Here is a 19,924-nt window from a genome sequence, read left to right on the forward strand (position 1 = left end):
CCTATGCCACACAACAAGTCCAAGAGGTGGAATTGGAAAGCTCCCAATTGTGTAATTGTAAGACTAATTAAAATCTTTGTATTAAAAATTCAATTAGTTTTAGGCCTTCCAAGCAATGGTTACCAATATTAAATTAACATGTTAAATGAAATTTACTTTGCAAATACAATAAAAATAATTAACTAAGTTATTACTATTAATTGACCATAAGAATAAAAACTTAAGTTTGAATTAAAAGCTAAGTTAAAAATTAAGTTAAAAAAATTTAAAGTTAAAAATTAAGATTAAAAGGTTAAATTAAAATTTAAAATTAAAAATTTACATAAAACAAATTAAATTAAAAGTTAAGATTAAAGGTTAAGTAAAAAGTTAAAATTAAAATTTTAGTTTAAAAGTTAAAATTAAAAGTTAAAGTTAAAAGTCAAAGTGAGAATGTTAAAGGTTAAAAGTTAAAATTAAAATTTATTAGCCAAAAAGTGAAATGTGGAGCTTACAAGTCATTGTGAAGACGATAGTAAAAATAAAGTGAGAGAGGTGAAAGAGAAGGTACCTTGACAACACGTAAGGATTGAAGGCAGCGACCCTCTTCTACTCCAAAATTTGCCAAAATTTATAACCGGCTTCAATTTGAATGATGCTTAGCTTTTTGCAAGGCTGACTTAAAGGCACTTTTGATCCAACAATCCTTGTTGCAATCTAATGATCCACTCGTGAGAATTCTTCCTTTGAAGTTGAGTGATCCAAACTGCCGCAGTGACCAACCCTCTTCACTTAGAAATTCACTAAAAATTCAGATTGTCTTTAAATTCAACAAAAATTGTGCCTTTCAAAGCTTAGCTTATAAAAGCTTGATGTTCTTAAAATTTCAAATAAATCCAATCATCAAGCACTGAGAAATGCCTTTTCAAACTTGATTGATTTAAACTGCAAAGGTAGTCGACTTCCTCAAACTCAAAAATTCACCAAAAATTCCTTCTTACTCAAAATCAAAAAAATCTTATCTTTTTGGAAAGCTAACAACAAAAGCTACAACTATTCAGAATATCACATTGAAGCAACAGAAATTGAGTGACTGATTGAAGAAAATCCGAGGCCCTTGAAACCTTTGGGGTATTTGAAAGGCCGAGGAGATATCTACCTCAATGAAACATATTTTAAAACTTAATGACCATCCTTCACAATGCAAAATCCATATATACACAATCACAAGGTTCATAATGAGAATTAAAATCTAAATAAAATTAAGATTAGGGTTTCGGCCAAATTTTGGCATGATTCCACCCTTCACCCAAAAGAGGAGAAAGAGAGGGCTTGGAAAACCAAGCCTCTCTTATACAATTGAGTGGAGTCTCATAAAAAGGTGGCTACATCTCTATCCTTGATTTTTAAGATCCCTAATCTAGATCTATGGCCTTCATTCATCTAAGAGCCAATCTCGTTACCAAGGCTCATGGCTCTTATAAGTGGTCAAGAAAACTTTTTTTTTATAAATCTAACTTCACTATTGTGTTCAAAACACCTTTTTAAGCTAAGATTGACTACTCACATGCCTCAATCCATGCTCAATTATAATTTTCATGGAAGTTTTTACTTATAAGGATCTTGGCAATTTTTGTGAAATTCTTCAAAATGAGAATTTCATTGCTTATCTTGTATTTTGAAGGAGAGATTTCTGATCTTGTTTTCTTCACTCCATGAGATAAATCCGGTGCCACCATTGCATTAAAAAGACTCCCATTAAGTAGAAGAACCACCATGCCGCTTAAATTTATCAAATTTGGAAGAAAATCCAAAATTATCATTGCTAACTTTTCTAAATCTTTTAGAGAATTATAATTCCAACTCCTAAATCATGTGAATGATTGTAGATGCACTTATAGGCTTTTAGCCAACCCTTATAATAATGACTAACAACCTCTAAATTATTAAACTAACTAAGTTGCTATTCTAATTTTCTAACTCTTATTACTTTAGTCTTAATTAACCTAATTCAAGGAATTAGGCTATGATTTATACCATCAAAGGTTGTAATCCTAAAAATTCTATAAAACTAAATTCCACTTATATAAATCCTAATCTAACATGTTTAATTATCATAAAATAGGAAAATAACAAAAATTTAAATTTTAGAATATAATTGAGAGCTCACACAACCCTTTTCAGCTTGCATAATTCATTCACCACATATTGAAGGCCTCTATCAAAGTTTTGTTGAAAAACTATTCTAATAGCAAAGTCAAAAGCATCAATGTCAAGCGTACAAGGAAGGTTGAGATCATATGGTTGAAGTATTGAAGCAATAATGACTGCCTCCTTCAACCTATCAAAGGCACTTTGCTACTCTAATTTCCATTCAAATGAGGCACCTTTTTCCAATAGGTTTATCAATGAGGTAGCAATGTATGCAAATCACCAAACAAAATGGTGATAATATCTAGCAAGATCTAAAAATGAGAAGACTTCAAAAGCATCTTTGATGGTTGGCCAATCCTCTACTACTTTCACTGTATCTTTAATGCATGCCTTTAAAAGACACCATATGCCTCAAAAAGGTGAATTTTAACTTCTAAAGTTCACATTTAGATTGCTTATAATAGAAGTGATTATCTTGTAGCTGATAGAGTACTTCTTGTAAGTGTTGTTCATGCTCTTTAGAGATTTTATTATATATGAGGATATCATCAATAAAGACAACTACATATTTATCCAAAAGGCCCAAAACATTCTATTCATATCATCTATTAAGAGGTTGGAGCATCAATGAGGCCAAAAGATAAAACTAGCCATTCAAAATGTCTATAGTATGTACAAAATGCCATCTTTATTACATCATGTCTTGCAATAGGTATTTGCCAATAGCCGCTTCAAAGATCCAATTTATTAAAGATAGTTGCACTTCAAAGTTGATCAAAAAGATCATCCACGCATAGTAGTAAATATGCATTTATAACAATCCACTTATTGAACCTTCAATAGTTGATACAAAGCCAAAGTCCACCATCTTTATTGGCTGCAAAGAGTAGAGGTACTTTCCATGGTGATATTCTTTTTCAAATAAGGCCTTTCTCTAAGAGTTTCTCTAAAGTCTTTTGCAGCTCTTCTAGTTCTTTTGATGCTAGGCAATAAATTAATCAATTTATTGGTGTGGCTTTAGACAATAGTTCTATTCAAGGTTTCTTCTTCACATGTCTCACTTAATACATTCTCTCGGTCATCTGTAAGGTATATACTTCCTTCCTTTATTGCCTTAGTTTTAATTCTAAGTCACTTAGTAATTTCACTTGAGATGAAATTTTTCATAGAGCCACAATCTACAAGTACTTGACATAGTTGTTATCTTAGTAGTCCCATTAGATGTACTAATTGATTCTTTTGATAGTTGTTCAAGGTCATGCCATTTATTTTTGAGAAAAAATAACTATTTTCAATATTGGCCCTTGGTGCCTTTATTCAAGAGCCTTGTTTTTTTCCTCTGTCTCATTATTGACTTGATGAATTTTGAGACTAAAACTTGCTTTATTTTCTTAGTACTTGAATTTTGATATTTTGGACAACCTTTGATCTAATGGCCTAGTTTCAACAATACAAACACAATCTCTTTTGTACTAATATTTTTCATCTTTGTAGTATCAATGATCTTTAAAAGGCATCAATTTCCATTGGCATTGATTGTTGTGCCATAGAATTAGATAGTGGCATAAGATTTTGTGCTATAGGTCATATTCTATTATTTTTGAAATCTATAGCATCAACCCGCTTTGTAATCCAACTTGCTTCTTCAAATGTTTGTGGATCCTTTAGTTCTACCTCTTGTTGGACCTCAAGTTTCAAACCTTGTAGGAATCGATCCATCATCTCTGACTCCAAAACACTATCAATTTAGAGACATAAGGACTTGAATTGGGAGATATAATCTTACACCAACCTACATTGTGTAAGATTTGTCAATTGATCATGTACTATCTTTTCTGCATTGATGGGCCAAAATTGATTCCTAAATTTGGTCTCAAACTCCTCCTAATTACAAAATCCACCTTGAGCTCTATAGCTTTGAATTTCATGTTGCCACCAAATGGCTATTTCATCTCTCAAATAACTGGATGCATACATAATTCCTTCAATGGTATTTATTCTAAATAGTTGAAAGTATTGTCGCATATTGAAGAGTCATTGACATACATCTTCTTGTTTTGAAGTTCCAAAGTATTTATTGGGCTTACTCAATTTCAGCCTAGCAGGTGATGACTCCCTTGTCCTCAAGGCCTCTATTTGCTCTTGCAAAGTAGCTATCTAATCTAAGAAGTGTTGTATGTGAGCCTCTATGTGGGATTGCTCTATCATATCTCCCATGTTGTAATTTTTTTGTTAGACTTCACTATTATAATGCCTTCTCACCTCCCAGTTGACTTTTTAAGAGTAGCTTGTGGTAGCTTCAATAGAATATCTAAGGTGACCAAAACAATTGATCTTCTATTATATGATGACTATTGATATACTACCAAAGAATAGTTTAATACTTGTTCTCATATCAATGAAATAAGATCAATCTATTTGAAGTGTCTAAGACCCTTCTAAACCACAGCAATATAAAACCTCATGACAAGATAGGAAAAAATGGATTAGAACAAAACTTTATAGAAACAGATACAGAAGACAAAACTAAGCAATCAAAATTAGAACAAAATAGAACAAAATATGAAGATACAAAATCTAATTATATTATGAACAAAGATCCAAAGCTATATTTGACCAGATGCCCTAAAAGGCCTTGACTAGTCCTATTTATACTTTTTTGTATTACCCTAGCCTTTTTAAAATGTTTCTAGATGATGGATTCGACTTAGATAACTACCTTAAATTTCTTCTAGAAGATTAATGGTAGATTTGTTAAAGACATGAACTAAAAGATAATGTATAAACCAATGAAATCCATGTCAAAGAAAGAGTGACAAAATAGAAATAAGGAAGTACATATATTAAAAGAAATTAGAAAGGCTTATTACCAAAAAGACAAGAAAACTTAAGACTCTTGAAACTAGACTTGAAGCAAGAAACGACTTGACAAGAGTGAAGAGAGCTTCACTCTTATCTCTATATATACTATCTAATTAGGGACTACATGGCAATGTTCTATAGGACCTCTAATATGTGTTGACTTTGTAATACACATGCCTTGACTTATAAGGTAATTTTTTCTACGTGTGAGCCACATAGTTAGTTTGGTCTTCAAGCTAACAATATGTGTGGCATATGGCCAACTTTGTTTCTAACCCAAAAATTCAATTAAAGACACCTATAAAATCAAAGCAGTGTTTATAAAGCTTCTAAGAAGCTTCTATAGAAGATATTATAGAATTAATTTACTTTTATCTACTTCTACTTATTTCTACCTATTTATACAAGTAATTATTGACTTATATGCATATGATCATGACAAGATCCTATTTAAAAAATTACCTTAAGTCTTTTTTAGAATGTTCCATAGTAGGCTCCATTCAAATAATCGCCCTAAATTCTTTATAGAATGTTCCACTCTGAGTCCTACGTAGTCCACTAATCTAATCCATATTCTAAAAACTTCTATAACTTTTCAAACATGATTCTAACTATCTGTCCCTATGTGTCATTAATGAAAATATTTTATTTATATCCTATTATATTTTTGGCATGGAAATCCATGAAGAAATATCTAATATTATTTGTTTGGCTGTTCAACTTCCAAAAATACATCAAGTGATATATGATCCAAATGACAATACAACTATAATTTTAGAACATGTTGAAAGATAAAAGATAATATTATCTTTATTTTTTAAAATATAATTTGCAATAGCAATAGTAAGACAATATACATATCAATAGTTTTTACAACATTTTGTTTGGCATAAGACAAGAAAGATGTAGATGTTAAAAAACTATTGATTTATTATTAAAAGATTATATTTTATAAATTTGGAAATGGAAGAAAGATATTATTTGGAACATCTATTAATCCATATTAAATTTCTATAATTATTTGAGCACTTAAAGATTATTCATAGAATTTTTCATCCAACATTTAAAAAAGTATGTGCAACTTTAGAATTGCTTGAAGATGATAGAAAGTAGAAACAATGTTTGAAAGATGCATCAAGAATATAAATTAGATCTCTTGATGAGGGCATTATTTGTTATTTTGCTATTACACAAAAATTTATAAAATCAATTTAATTTATAAAAAAGATTTAAAAAAAAGCATCTTGGATGATTTTAATATCTATTTATAAAAAAAATATAGAATCAGCAATCTAGTAAAAAATAAATTAAAGATTTTAGACTATTTTTTATTAAATAAGATTTTGCAAGACTCCAATAGAATACTTGCACAATTTCTTCCAATGCCATTACTAAAAAACAATTGAAAAGTAATAATTAATAAAAATAAATTTATTATTAAAAAAATAATATAGAACATTCAACAATTAGAAGTAAATTTAGAGCAATATATTCTATAGTTGAATCCTCAACAAAGAAAGGCATATGATGAAATTATAACCTCTATAATGGAAGAATATAGATGCATGTTTTTTTTCTAAATGGACCTATAAGAATCGGTAAGATATTTGTCCACAATATTTTAGTAATTAAATTTTGATTGATGTAGAGAATTGTGATTTGTATTGCATCATTAAAAATTATGACATTACTATTTGAAGGAAGAAAAACCATCCATTTTATGTTGAAGATTCTACTAGATTGTAATAAAGACTTTTTTGTTCAATTACTAAGAATTCTAACTATGCTGAATTTATTTGCCAAACTTTACTTATTATTTGGAATGAATTTCTAATGCAACATCATTATTGTCCTAAGATAGTTGATTATTTCTTTATATACATTCAAGATATTAATTTTCCATTTAGAAGAGCAATAATAGTTTTTGGTGGAGATTTTTGCCACATATTGCTAGTGATTGTGAAAGGAATTTGAGAAGAAATTATAGCACCATCTTTTGATATTCAATACTTTGACTTCAAATAAAAATCCATACATCAAAAGAAAATATGAAGTTGAATTCAAGAGAATTTCAATTGGATATCAAATTTATTAATTAGCTTCTTCAAGTAGAGAATGCACATACACGTTATTTATATAAATGGTGGTGCATTTGAATTCTTTATGGTTACATTATTATTGACTAATATTTCTATTTGCCACTTGTTAAATTAGAAATAGTACAAAATTATTGTTTGATAATAGATTTATGCTTCTTGATCATATGATTGTTGATCAATAATTAATTTTTTTAAATCATATTATTTATCTAAGGTTGGCAAAAAATAGTGTAGCAAATGATGTTTTTATAAGAGATAGAATAATTTTATCTACATAGAAAGATAATATAGAAGATATTAATGAAAAGATTATGGCCATATTTTCTAGAAAAAAACAAGAATATCAAAGCATTGATGAAATTGTTGTCAAAGATGGTGTTGATAATAATAATGTTTATCCAATCAAATTCATCAAGTTGCTTAATCCATTTGGAATGGCTAGATCAAAGCTTTGTCCTAAGATTGAAACTCCAATGATGCTATTAAGAAATATTGCTCTTTGTCAAGGACTTTGTAATGGAATTTGATTGGTAATTACATGACTAATGAATCAAGTTCTTGAAGTATGAATTTTTAGAAGAAAATTTGCTGGAATCTTGACATTCATTTAGTGGATTACATTAACTTCTATGACAAAAGAACTTCTGTTCATTTTAAAGACAAAGCAATTTCTAATCTATCTTGTATTTGCAATAACAATAAACAAATCTCAAAGATAATTAGTGAAGCATACTAGTTTGGATCTACAAAAATTTATTTTTTTTCAAAGTCAACTTTATATAATATTCTTTCAATACACTTCTTCTTATTCTATCAAGATTCTTCTTCCTAGAAATGATAATTTAAATTCCATACTAAATATATTTTCTTAAAATTTTAATTAGATAAATATTAGTAATTTATTTTTAATATTTTATATTTTAATTTATTTATTTATTGAACTTAATAAAAATTTGAATATCGTAATATACTTTTATGATTTTTTTAATGTAATTGAAAGTTTTTTTCTTTTCTTTTTTTTGTATTTTCACAAGTAATTTGTTGAACAAAATTAATTTTTTTTTGTATATTATCCATGACAATGGTACGAGCTTACTTATTCTACTTCATAGCTAAAACCTCTATTGTGTATTTTATTTATTTATATTATATTATATTATATTATATTTGAAAAATATTCTTTGGCTCAAAAAAAGCTTCACTTAAGTCATATTTTCCATGACAATGATAGGGTTTCATCTAATATATTTTTAATAATTTTTATTTTTATTTTTATTTTGTGTACATATATAGATTATTTATATAAGCATTATTCAAGATTTACAAGAAGAATTTGTGATAAATAATAATATATAGTTTTTACCAAAAATACAAAGCTAAAAGTCTAAAAAATCGAAAAAAAAATAGCAACAAGATATTAAATTAGAAATAGGATTGATTATAAAACTACAAAGAAGAAAATAAAAGATAATGTTTCAAAACTTGTGTTGATAACATTGAGATATCTCTTTTTTTACTACTTATTCAAATTATTGAACCAAGATTTTATAAACGTTTCTTAAGAAAACTCTTAGAATTGTTGAATATTTGAAATATCCAAAGAATCTTTTGTAGAAATTTTTAGAAATTTGCAAAAGTTCCTAGATAAAAACAAATAAAGCTTCTACAAAACTATGGAGAATTCTTATAATCATGCTAAGAAGACAATGAAAGATCTTAAAAGCTTTAAGATATTTTTGAAGCTTACTAGAAAATAATAAAAATATAGAAGAGATTTTGGGAGATTTTAGAAAGTTCTAAAAGGTTTTTGAGGCTCTTATTTCTTGTACATCTATATAATACATCTTCTTCTAGCTATAAATCCTATAAAGAGTTGTAATAATTAATGTCTTCATATTTTTTAAGATCCAAGGATGTGTTATAGATTAATGCCTAATATTTAAAAGAGTTTGTTTCATTTCAAAGCATCTAAGTAATCATAAAGGATGTAGCAATAAGTCTTAAATTTATTACAAAAATTTTAATAAATTTTTTTTAAAAAAAATTATGGTTTTGAAATTATATGAAGATCTTCCAATTTGACAAACTAAAGTTATAGAAATAAGAATAAAAAACCAAAATTTTTGACAAAACAAGAGATTACTAAATGTTATATAAGCCACTTTCTTTTTTTCTTATAATTTACATTCTTGTAAAGTTACTTATTAATAAAATCTTTTTTAGACTATATAATTAAGTTATCTTACAACCATTGCATTTATATTCTATCAATCTTAATATTTATGTAGAACTTTATGTAATATTTTTAAATCCACATCTAAGCTATAAATTAAAGTATTTTATAAGTTTAAATTAATAATTATAACTAGAATTTAAATGAAAAGATATAATTGTACATCATGTTATGTATGGTAGAAATTAAAAATAAACCTATTTTGCATTCAAAATAAGAATTTAAAAGTAGAAACTATTTACACATACTTGTCATATAATTATAAATAAATCTAATTTTGAAGAGTTCAATTCTGGTAATGATCAATTTTTTTATATGTTCTATCAAAGATGACATAAATAATTTTCTATTTAAAATCAAACTTGATTTTTTAAATGAGAAATTATATAATTTATGTGTAGAATTTGAATTTCTTGTAAGAATGTATTGTTTTTGTTTTGGTTGTGTTAAAATAGTCAACCAAAAACCTTCAAGCTGATATTTTGACATATTTAATTTGCTCTTTGCCTCAAAAATAATAAGCTAATAAGAATTAAAAAGATTTTGATCTCATGATATATTTACTTTTTTGTTGTAAAAACCATTCTTCTATGGCATAAAATCCTTCCAATCAAGTGGTTAATATTTTATACTACATGAAGGTAATTAGAACGCATGTAATAATTTCTTGAAGTAGAATGTTTCATCTTTAAATTTAAACACTATTCTACATACATAATTGGATGTTTTATATTAAACACTAAAACAAATTTGACATTTAATACAAAAATATACATACAATCATATTTATAAAAGAATAAAAATAAATCCTAATTAAATTAAAATAACTAAACTTTAAAACAAAATATTTATAACTCACCAATTATAATATTATTTATCATAAGCTAAAAAATTATAAATGAGTGTGTAATTTCAAAGAACTATTATTATACTCAAAGTAACCATACTTTGTATAAAATATATTCTTTAATTGGTCCTTTTTCTTGATTATGATGTAGTTGTTAACATCCTTTGAATTAATCTTTGAAAAAATACTTGCTTATTAAAGGTGCCCTACTAGTTATAAAATCAATGCTAATGGATAATAAATTATTTTGAAATCACCTTCTTTATTTGCCAATAATTAATTCAAATATGTAGTAATTTATATTTTCAGAGCGAGATAAAATATATTCATAATTTTGGCTTTAAAAATAAATAAAATAATTAGATTTATTATCATTTAAAGTTCTAAACTTTTATCGATTCATATTTGTAATATTATCAAAAAAAAATTAGTAGGAGTTACTCATATTGAGATTGTTTGAAATTATCATTAGTTGAAGTCTAATTTATTTGAGGATTTTCCAAAGTTGAATGCCAATCTTGAATAAATTATTTGAAATTCTTTTTGGTAATTTTAAATTTTTGGACTTTAGTTTAACAAAAGCTTATGGCACCAAAGCCTATACCAAAAGCCAATAAGATAAGTATCCAAGCTCTAAATTAGTAGATATTTATAGTACCAAAGTCCAAATTAAAAACCCATCATGAAGAGGTTTGGATTTTAGACCAAAACATATTTAAAGTATCAAAATCCAGATAAAGAATACTTCAAAAGGGTGTTTAAACCTAAAATCAACAAGTAACTATTTATTTTGTCATGTTTTTTATAACTTTGTTCTCCTAATACTAGATAGTTATTTTGAATGGAATATCATTCCAACCAACTTAAGAACCAAGACTAACATACTATTTTAAAATAATTTAATGATATATATATATATATATATATATATATATATATATATTAAAGCTATAATTTTATTTAGATTTTTTAAATTTAGATTAATTATTAATTTGATCATATTAGGATATTGATTTTTTTGATTTTTTAATTTACAAGTTTAAAGACTCTATCAATTTCTAAAATGTATTAAGTGCAACATCCTTAGGTCCATTCTTTGATAAGTTGTGTAAGCTATTAACATTAAGTTGTATAAATGGAAACCTCTTACAGAAATTGGATAATAAAAGGACAATAAATAGATATACATATACATAAAAAAATACATATATACAAGAATAAATAAAATTTTGGCATGTAAAGAAAAAAAACATGTATCTCTGAAAACTAGTTTAGAAAAGGCTATTTCCAAAAAAGAAACATTAGTTTCACTATTTGAGAGAAATAAGGGCACTAATAATATATTAAAATTGCACTCTACATGTTTCTTGGTTCATACAATCAACCAATAAAAAAAATAGTATTGAATCTTGTTTTGATAGAAAATTAACAAAGATGTAATATTGGATAGGTAAACAGAAAATTGTGGTTCAACAATGATCCTAATTTATTAATATTTTATTTTGGTCACTGCTTTTTAAAATATGATAATAATATTTTTTAATGATTAATCATGTTTGATTCCTAACTTGCAAGTAGTATAATATAAAGGTTGTATTATGAGACAAATAATTAAAAAAAAAAAAAAAAAAAAATTGGTTCATTTTATTGAATTTATAACTAATTCCAAAACTCCAATGCAGTCCTGATTACACTATGGAGTAAACAACTAAACAACCAAATTTTTACAAATGGAATCTGATTCCGACCATGATATGGGCGGCAAAAAGGCGCTGCTTCCACTGAGAGTTGAACTCAGGACCTCCCGCTTACTAAACGGGTGCTCTAGCCAACTGAGCTATAGAAGCAGTGGAGAAGTGGGGTATCGATCCCCATACCTCTCGCATGCTAAGCGAGCGCTCTACCATCTGAGCTACATCCCCGCGGCTGCTGACGTCACCCACCGCAGCCGCCGACGTCACCGGATGTCCTGCCCCCTGCCGCTTACTCCATTTGTTCCTGACCTCACCGCACCCTACACGCGATGGAGGCGCCCTCCCTCCCTCTCTCTCTGTGTCTGTTTGTATGTTTCTTTATATTTTTGTTTTGTTTGTATGTATGTATGTGACCCATGTGTTGCGATTGATCCACCTTTTTGCAGGGCTCCCTTGAAGCGCAAACAAGGGAGGGGCGCTGGGTGGATGGATGGAATACTCCCCCATCCCACACTCGAGGAAATTAAGCCAAGAAACATGTAGAGTGTATTTTTACTTTCCAACACTCTGAATGGAAGGAGGTGCCACTGATCAAATAGTGAACAAATTTTAATAATCTAACATTCCCTATCAAAATAAACTTAAGAAAACCAAAATTTGAACATGTATTGGTGCAACGTTTTTAGAGGGAGAAGCATGTTTGTTTGTTAATGTGTTTCTTAATTACTGAATATTTTACTAGAGTCTGAAGGACAGATGTCCAGCTCAACCACCCCACTCAATTCCACTGCTTCTGCAGTTCTCCGGAAGCATGAAAGTGTGAGGGGTCATGGGCCTCATGGCATCTGTATAGGTGCAGAATTTATCGCCATCAGACTTCATTTGATTTATCTTCCAAAAGTGGGAGAAATGATTTCCTCTTTTCGATCGTCAGAGGGCACCATATAGTGCAATACACACACAAACATACGTATACAATTGTACCCACAGAAAGGTGTATTCCGAAGGCTTAGATTCTAACTCCCATCTGGTTTTCTTCGACGCCGAAATGTGGACATGACCCAGTTGCACTCTTCTGTGAAGCCTCGGCTTAACACCATTTGTTGGAAGAGGGGCGATTGAGCTTCAACACAGCGGTGAATTTGCGATTGCAGAGTTGAATCCTCGAGAAGCTAGAGATCAGAGTCGACGTTGAGTTAACAAGCAATCGACACACAAATGTGCACTTCAAGGTTGGTAGTGCTCGCTACACGGAAGCACAGAACTGTGAGACTTCGCTCTGCGGCGTACCCTACGAGGGAGCATTTGTAATGTCCGGAATCCGTAGACGCTTTTGACACCATCCCCAACAGCTTGCATGTACACGCATGATGTGCCTTGGGGTCTGGAACTGTGGGAGTACAGACGGCTGAAAGTAGGAGCCTTTGATTTGCCACATGAGATATCATCAAGAAACCTGAGTCAGTTGATAAACGATAGCTCAGGACAAAACTCTCTGCCATTGTGGGGAGGAGTAGATTGAACTAGAGAACTTTTAAACCAGGTCAGCTTCTCGTCAGACCCTGTTGTCCCGCGTGCTGACGTTTGAGCTCGCTTTAACGCGGTCTCTGTGGTCGCTGCTTTAACTTTTGTATTACGTGATCATTCGAATTGACTGCGTGTGCCCGGTAGCCCAAGACCTACAATTTGGGTAGTCTCAGCGACACTGAGCACATGTCAAATGTAGAGACTACATGGTACACACACACACATACGGTGAATAGCGCCAAGTTCATTCAGGAGCTGGCGATGAGGACCTTTCAGTTCCATGCTGCTTACACTTGGAGAAACGCTTGGGTGGTCTAGAAGTACCGTTGATCATTCTCACATCATCTTCCGCTTTCCATTATGAAAATAAACAAAAGGTAAATTTAGCCATGATATCTGATGGAGCCCTATGATACGATGAGCCGGAGTCCAGCCCAAGCCATGATTCAAAGGAACTGAATCATGATATATGGGTACCTGCTGAGTTGTGTTTGTCACTGAAAGGAACCAGATTTTTCTTCGACTGCAGCGGCTTCTTCGAGCAAACTCTCATCCATTGCGTCGCACTTCAGCGCAGTGTGCACGTAGCCGACGAGGAGCCTGGAGGAATGCTGCTATCAATACGAAATTATGCGTGCCATGTTTCAAAGACAGACCAACGAAGAATGGTTTTTGGTTGTCCAGATTGGAGAAAAAGTTTTACAGCAGGTTCGTGTGGACGGAGGCCCACTTAGAATTACTTGGAAGAGGAGGGGAATTTATTTGCCACTGACGGAGGACAACGATTAGTGACCCACCGTGTCATTCCTAGGGAGCTGGTTGAGGTGAGAGATTTTAAAAGAAAGAGACCACTGAACAGCGGAAAACCGCTTCAATATTTGACACTGTTGTAACCCGATTGGGGCCACCCACACACACACACACTGTACCTGTAACTGGAATGTTTGTTGTCAATGCTTTTTTTTTTCTTCCATGCTTCAAATGTGTTGGTTCTACACTTTGGTGTTCATCAATTAAACATTTCAACTGATTTTGACTTTTCTTTTGAAAGAAATCAGGCTGAATAAATCTTTTGTTTACTCTGAATTAATGCTCTAAGTTTATAACAACGAACCATAGTTTTTGGTTGGAATTTTAGGGAGAGAAAGATAATTGTAACTTAAATTGACTACAAGGCGCCCTTCTACTCTTAGGGCGCCTTTATCAATCCAATAATATTACCCCATGCATGACCCCAAAATAGAATAAATTAAAAATAAGATTTTTGTCTTGTTGACAAGTAAATAAAAAATATAAACATAATTTTGAATTTAACAATTTTTGTGGCAATTAATATATTTGCAAAAAACGGCTCTGAACCTATTTTTTATAAAATAAGGTGTAGCAATATCAATTGGAGATGTAGCACCAACAATTCTCTCTCACTTTCTATATTTATATATATATATATATATATATATATATATAGACACCTCCTGAACAAAATCACTACTTTGCAATGATCTTTAGTCAAAATGTGAGCTGAAAAAGCCTTTAGAACTTTAGCATATGGATAGATATTAATACAACTGAATTTACAAGGGATCTTAACATGAATTATGTTCCCACTAATTCTCAATTCTAATATCCTCTTGTCCATCTAAGTTTTGTCCCATTAGTCTTCATTCTTGAAAGTAACAGACATTTTAGATGCATTAAGACTTGTTCACTAATAATAAAAAATAAAAAATAATGATTTTCCGAATTCAACATTAGGATTCAAAATCATTCTGTGACACTATAAATGGTTTATGGTTCATTACACGCAACTCATTACTAAGTTCGCAGAAAGCAAGTGTGATGGACAGGATAATTTCAACAAGCCCTAACTGATAAAACCATGAGAATTAGTACTTGAACTACTATTCTGTTCTTCAAATACCGAGTTCTCATTATGGCCAACTTGACAAGCTTGACAAGTACCTGAAACGATTCTATTCTCTCTCGAATACTGCATCTCAGGATCGATCCTGAGCTAATTACTGAATGGTGTAAGAAACTTTAAACCAAAAGATTGTCTAGTAGATCTATGTGTCCTTCGGCAAAGTTCCACAGAAATCTCTGTTGGTGTCAAGAGGCTGCGTGTGACGTAACTAACTTATCATTACTGTGGAGCCAGTTCACCACCTCTTGCGAAGCTCCAAAATCACTTAACTGGCACATTGATTAAGATTCTAGAATCACTGGAGCGTGCATGAGTTGCGGTTTCTTACTTGAGCTAAACACGCGCGCGCGAAACTGGCCTTCGAGTGACAGATGCTGCGGTCGACAGTGGCGATTGGGCAGTAAGCCTTGAGTGCTCAGGAAGGGACAGTTGGAATTCGATCAGTTGGGCAGAGTACCGTGTGAGCCAGGAACGAACTGTGCACGGTAGAATCAAAGTCGGTACAGTGCCTCCGGTCAGGTGTAAGTTACTGGCTCTGGAAAAACTGGAGCAATACATCAGTGCTTTTTTCCTGAGTCAGTTATCATTTGCAACAGAGAGGCAGTTGCAACACGCCTTTTGTAGACCATGAAATCATTCAGCAAAGGTGACGGGGCAAGTACGATCCAGGTCACTCAGCAACAGTTTTATCTCCTTGTTCTCGTCACCAGCTTTTCATTACCGAGCTTGACCTTGAATCAACGCAATCGGGAATCTCGCTACGACAATGCAGCACGTCAACGTTTTCGAGCGGGTGATAGAGTGGGACTTCCTCGTTGGGGGATACATGCGTGTTTACAGATGGAGGCTTCATCGGGTTGAGGAGTTTTTCGGTGATGGTTGCATCGGATTCATTGCCATCCAAGATGTTGCTGAAGCTTGCAGACGGGAAGGATTCTCGGCATCCGGTATATAGGGGTGTGAGGAGGCCCTGGGGCACATGGGTGACCGAAATTCGAAGATCGAAGAAGACTCGCATATGGCTTGGATCTTTCGAAACAGCGGAAATGGCCGCAAGAGCCCACGACACGGGTACTTCGATCGCCCTAACTCATGATTCCAAGCATTGGCGATTCTATGCTGCGGTCTTGGAACGTTTTGCGAAGTTGCAATGCATTTCGGCAAGAGTGAGTAGGAATTAATTTACTTTTTTTCTTTTCAGAGACCACCAGTTTTGATGTGATGACAAAAACCTTTCCTGAATGTCATTGTGCTTGGTCAATCTCTGCAGCAGCGTTGAGTCTGCGAGGATCTAGCGCTCACTTGAACTTTCCGAAACTGGCAAGTTCGCTTCCTCGTCCACACGACCTATCGGACAAGTGCATACAAGCCGCTGCCAACGAAGCGGCGAAGAGGTTCTCACTGGAAGTCACATCTCAAAGACAATTCTTCATGCTAGATGCGACTGCATCGTCATCAATAGCTGATTCTGCTAACCCTCATTCTCATTGCAAGCTTCAGGCCATCGCTGTTCCCAACTCCTTGACCAGAATACCAATGTTAACAACGTGTAATGCTGAGCCTGAACATCCAGAGGAGTATTTTTCCAGTAAGCGGACGAAATTACCACTACCCACCACTCCACCAAATCCGAGCAATTATAGAGAGAACAGCGTGCGAGCATTATTTCTTTCTCCACGGTTTGAAAGACAAGAAGATGTCCTTTTACCAATGAACGCAGTCTCCTCGCATTCCACAATGGCTTGGCAAGATCTCGGCACCAGAATAGCAATTCTATCTTAGGTTTGCAGTTCTCAGACCAATCAGTAATTACGATGACGTGTCTAGGACCTTCACAAATAGCGATGTTAGCCGAATCATACTGTCAAGTCGTTGGCGATGAAGTCACGACTTACAACTGGGAGCCTCGTCTATGGAGCTTTTATTCAAACGACAATGCCTCAAGGTCGCAGATCGGGTGGGTGCTCGACTCATAAGCTACACAACATCCGTCGATAATTGTGAGTTTGTATCCAAGCCGTCGAAATCTGTAGCATGCATCCAGAGCTAATCAGGAAACTGTGAGAGCCTACAACTCCTGAAATTTGGATTGCTATGTTTACAGAGTGATTCAGTACCTACTGAGGCTCTCATTGAAGACAAACTGGGCGTGTAGTCGAGTCATTCCTCGTTTGCACAAGCTTCGGAGGCGTACAGGCAGGAATTCAGTATCCTTCATCACCGTAACTTAAGCTTGAACTAAGACCACAATCCTGTCTGAGCAACACAATGACACAGAAGATACAGAATTGGGCGGTGTGCTGCGGCGAGCATTCATCAACAGTATTCCACTTTCTACAGGGAAATAAAGCATCAGAAACCCAATAGGTACCAATCGTGTTATCTAAACCTTCACATGTTGACTGTCGGTGTTGGACAAAGCTTAGGTCGATGTGGCTGTCACTCATAAGACTTGTCAAGTTTTATGGTGAGAAAAATTATGTCAACGTGCAGTTTTAGTCTCAAAAGATGTCAAGTATAATTTTGTGCTAGTTTCTGTTTCTAGTGATTCTGTATTCTGGTATAATAGAAGCTGTCGCTCTGAACATAAAAGGATTGATTGCAGGTCATGTATTAGTATATGATATTTATGTGATCCATAGCAATCAATCAGAGTGAGTGAATTTGATAATTTCTTTGAGTAATCGAAAAGATCAGATGTTCAGTTATTATTTGACAACAGTTGTATGAATGTTTTCTTGTTTTTATTTTTATTTTAAATTTTTGAATAAACGTTCAATTTGAAATTAAAAGGCACCTTTGCTAATGCATGCATGTGTGCAGAAACATTTCATCAAATACTGTTCTTTATTGAATTTCTCAAGCAAATGGTTATGTGATAAGATTGAAGATAGATAATTTAGCTTTCAGAAAGATATAAATGTGCTTTAAACCTACAAAAAAAAATGCATTTATATATATATATATATATATATATTCTTACACATACTTCTGTGAGAAGATTATTTTTAGAGTAAAATTAACTTCATTTTATTAAACTTCATCCTCTAATTTGCTTCAGATTTTTTCTTTTTATTATATGATTACAATAATATTTTTATCACTTTTTTTAATAAAATAAAATTATAGTAGAAACTTTATAATGAAAAATAAATAAATAAACCGTATCATGTGATCATAGATAATACTTTACAAAAAACATTAAATTAAATTAAATTAAATTAAAAAATGATAAGACCAACCAAATAAAATATAAAGATATCAGAAAATTCAATTTTTTTTCTTATGTTTGATATTTAAAATTTTGATAAAGCTTTGATAAAATTAAAATTATTAGTATAATTATAGATGCATAAAAAAATAGAAAAGAATTTAGTAGCATCTTAGTACATGATTATTTGTTTTACATAAGTTCTTAAAACTTATTATGATATAAGAGAAACTTTAAATATACTCTTAGCTCAAGAAGTTTGTTAAGATCAGATTTACAATAATATTTGTCAAATTTTATTAGCTTATTAAGCACAAATACAAAGGATAGTATAAAATCTCACCATAATAACTTTGTTTCAAATTTCAAGGAATATTGTCCTAAATTTTAAAAAATTCATGTCAAATTACTTCTCTAAAATTTTAAGAAATGATTTAAATGTATGAATAGAAAAATTTAAGATACTAATCACAAATAATTTATAAGATTTTGAAGATAATTGGAAAAATATAAAAAGAAATCTAAACAATTAGTTGATGGCTCTTTTATCTTCTTGCCTTCTAAAAAGAATTATCTTCTAATTACAAAAAAGATTATTAATAGAATTAGCTTTCAAATACCACTTCTACGTTCTAAAGAAAAGTAAGCAAGATCTTGTATTTTACTTATCTATATTCTCAAATAAAATACTCATACAATAAAAAATAAAAAATAAAAAATAAAAAAAATCTATATACTCATATGATAATGGCTTACAAGCAAAAATCATAAAAATAAGATATATAAAAATGTTATAAATACAATAAATAAGGTGTCTTAAAAGTGGCTTGTTCCTTATTAACAATAGTACAAGGGTAGTGTTATATCTCTCTTTCATCTCTAAATTACCACTTGAGCTAAGATTCTACATCCTAGCTAAAACCAATTTCTTTACTTTGTTAAGCAACTATTATTTAAAATCCATTTTTTTCCCTTTTAAGAATTTTTATAGATTTTTACTCAAAAAAATTCTATAAAATCTTTTTCTTGGATAAATAATTATAGCTACTAGTTATTCTTTTATTATGATATAGTTACTTTGCATATCACCTTTATGATAGTTTCAATAAGTAATTATAATCATTTTTACATGATTCTTTTTATATATACATTTCATCTTTTGTATATAGAGATTTTTATATACAACCAATGATACATGTTGAATTTTCTTCTAATTTTTGATAAATCAGCAAAAATTAAAAAAACATGTTATTTAAAAAGAATTAGAAAAAAATATATTAGAAAGTAATATATACATTGAAAGTATATCTTTGAAAAGCTTTAAAGAAACCAAAAAATATTTGTAATAAAGATTAAATATTTTACTCTTAAATTTAAAATAAAAATATATAAAA

At 31.0% G+C, this 19,924-nt stretch overlaps 1 protein-coding gene and 2 non-coding genes across 5 annotated transcripts; 1 reads left to right on the plus strand and 2 right to left on the minus strand.

The window, feature by feature from the left end:
* Positions 1-11,947: 11,947 nt before the first annotated feature.
* TRNAT-AGU (transfer RNA threonine (anticodon AGU)) lies at positions 11,948-12,021 on the minus strand. The gene has a single exon. It is a non-coding gene; the product is annotated as a tRNA-Thr (tRNA).
* A 2-nt stretch (positions 12,022-12,023) lies between these two features.
* Positions 12,024-12,096, minus strand: TRNAA-AGC (transfer RNA alanine (anticodon AGC)). The gene has a single exon. It is a non-coding gene; the product is annotated as a tRNA-Ala (tRNA).
* Positions 12,097-16,041: 3,945 nt separating this feature from the next.
* LOC112279753 (ethylene-responsive transcription factor ERF021) lies at positions 16,042-18,028 on the plus strand. Of its 3 annotated transcripts, none has more exons than XR_012217132.2 (3): positions 16,042-16,390; positions 16,590-17,319; positions 17,424-18,028. XR_012217132.2 is itself a non-coding variant. In XM_024514422.3 (2 exons), the coding sequence occupies exons 1-2, from the start codon at positions 16,195-16,197 to the stop codon at positions 17,099-17,101; spliced, it is 708 nt and encodes a 235-aa protein (XP_024370190.1). In that variant the 5' UTR covers positions 16,042-16,194; the 3' UTR covers positions 17,102-18,028. The 3 variants fall into 3 exon arrangements, 1 of the variants encoding a protein (XP_024370190.1); XR_002969139.3 differs by having other exon boundaries at positions 16,590-17,276; XM_024514422.3 differs by having other exon boundaries at positions 16,590-18,028.
* The last annotated feature ends 1,896 nt before the right edge of the window (positions 18,029-19,924 follow it).

Source organism: Physcomitrium patens, chromosome 3 (assembly GCF_059467195.1).
Source record: "Physcomitrium patens ecotype Gransden chromosome 3, ASM5946719v1, whole genome shotgun sequence".
NCBI classification, from domain to species: Eukaryota; Viridiplantae; Streptophyta; class Bryopsida; order Funariales; family Funariaceae; genus Physcomitrium; species Physcomitrium patens.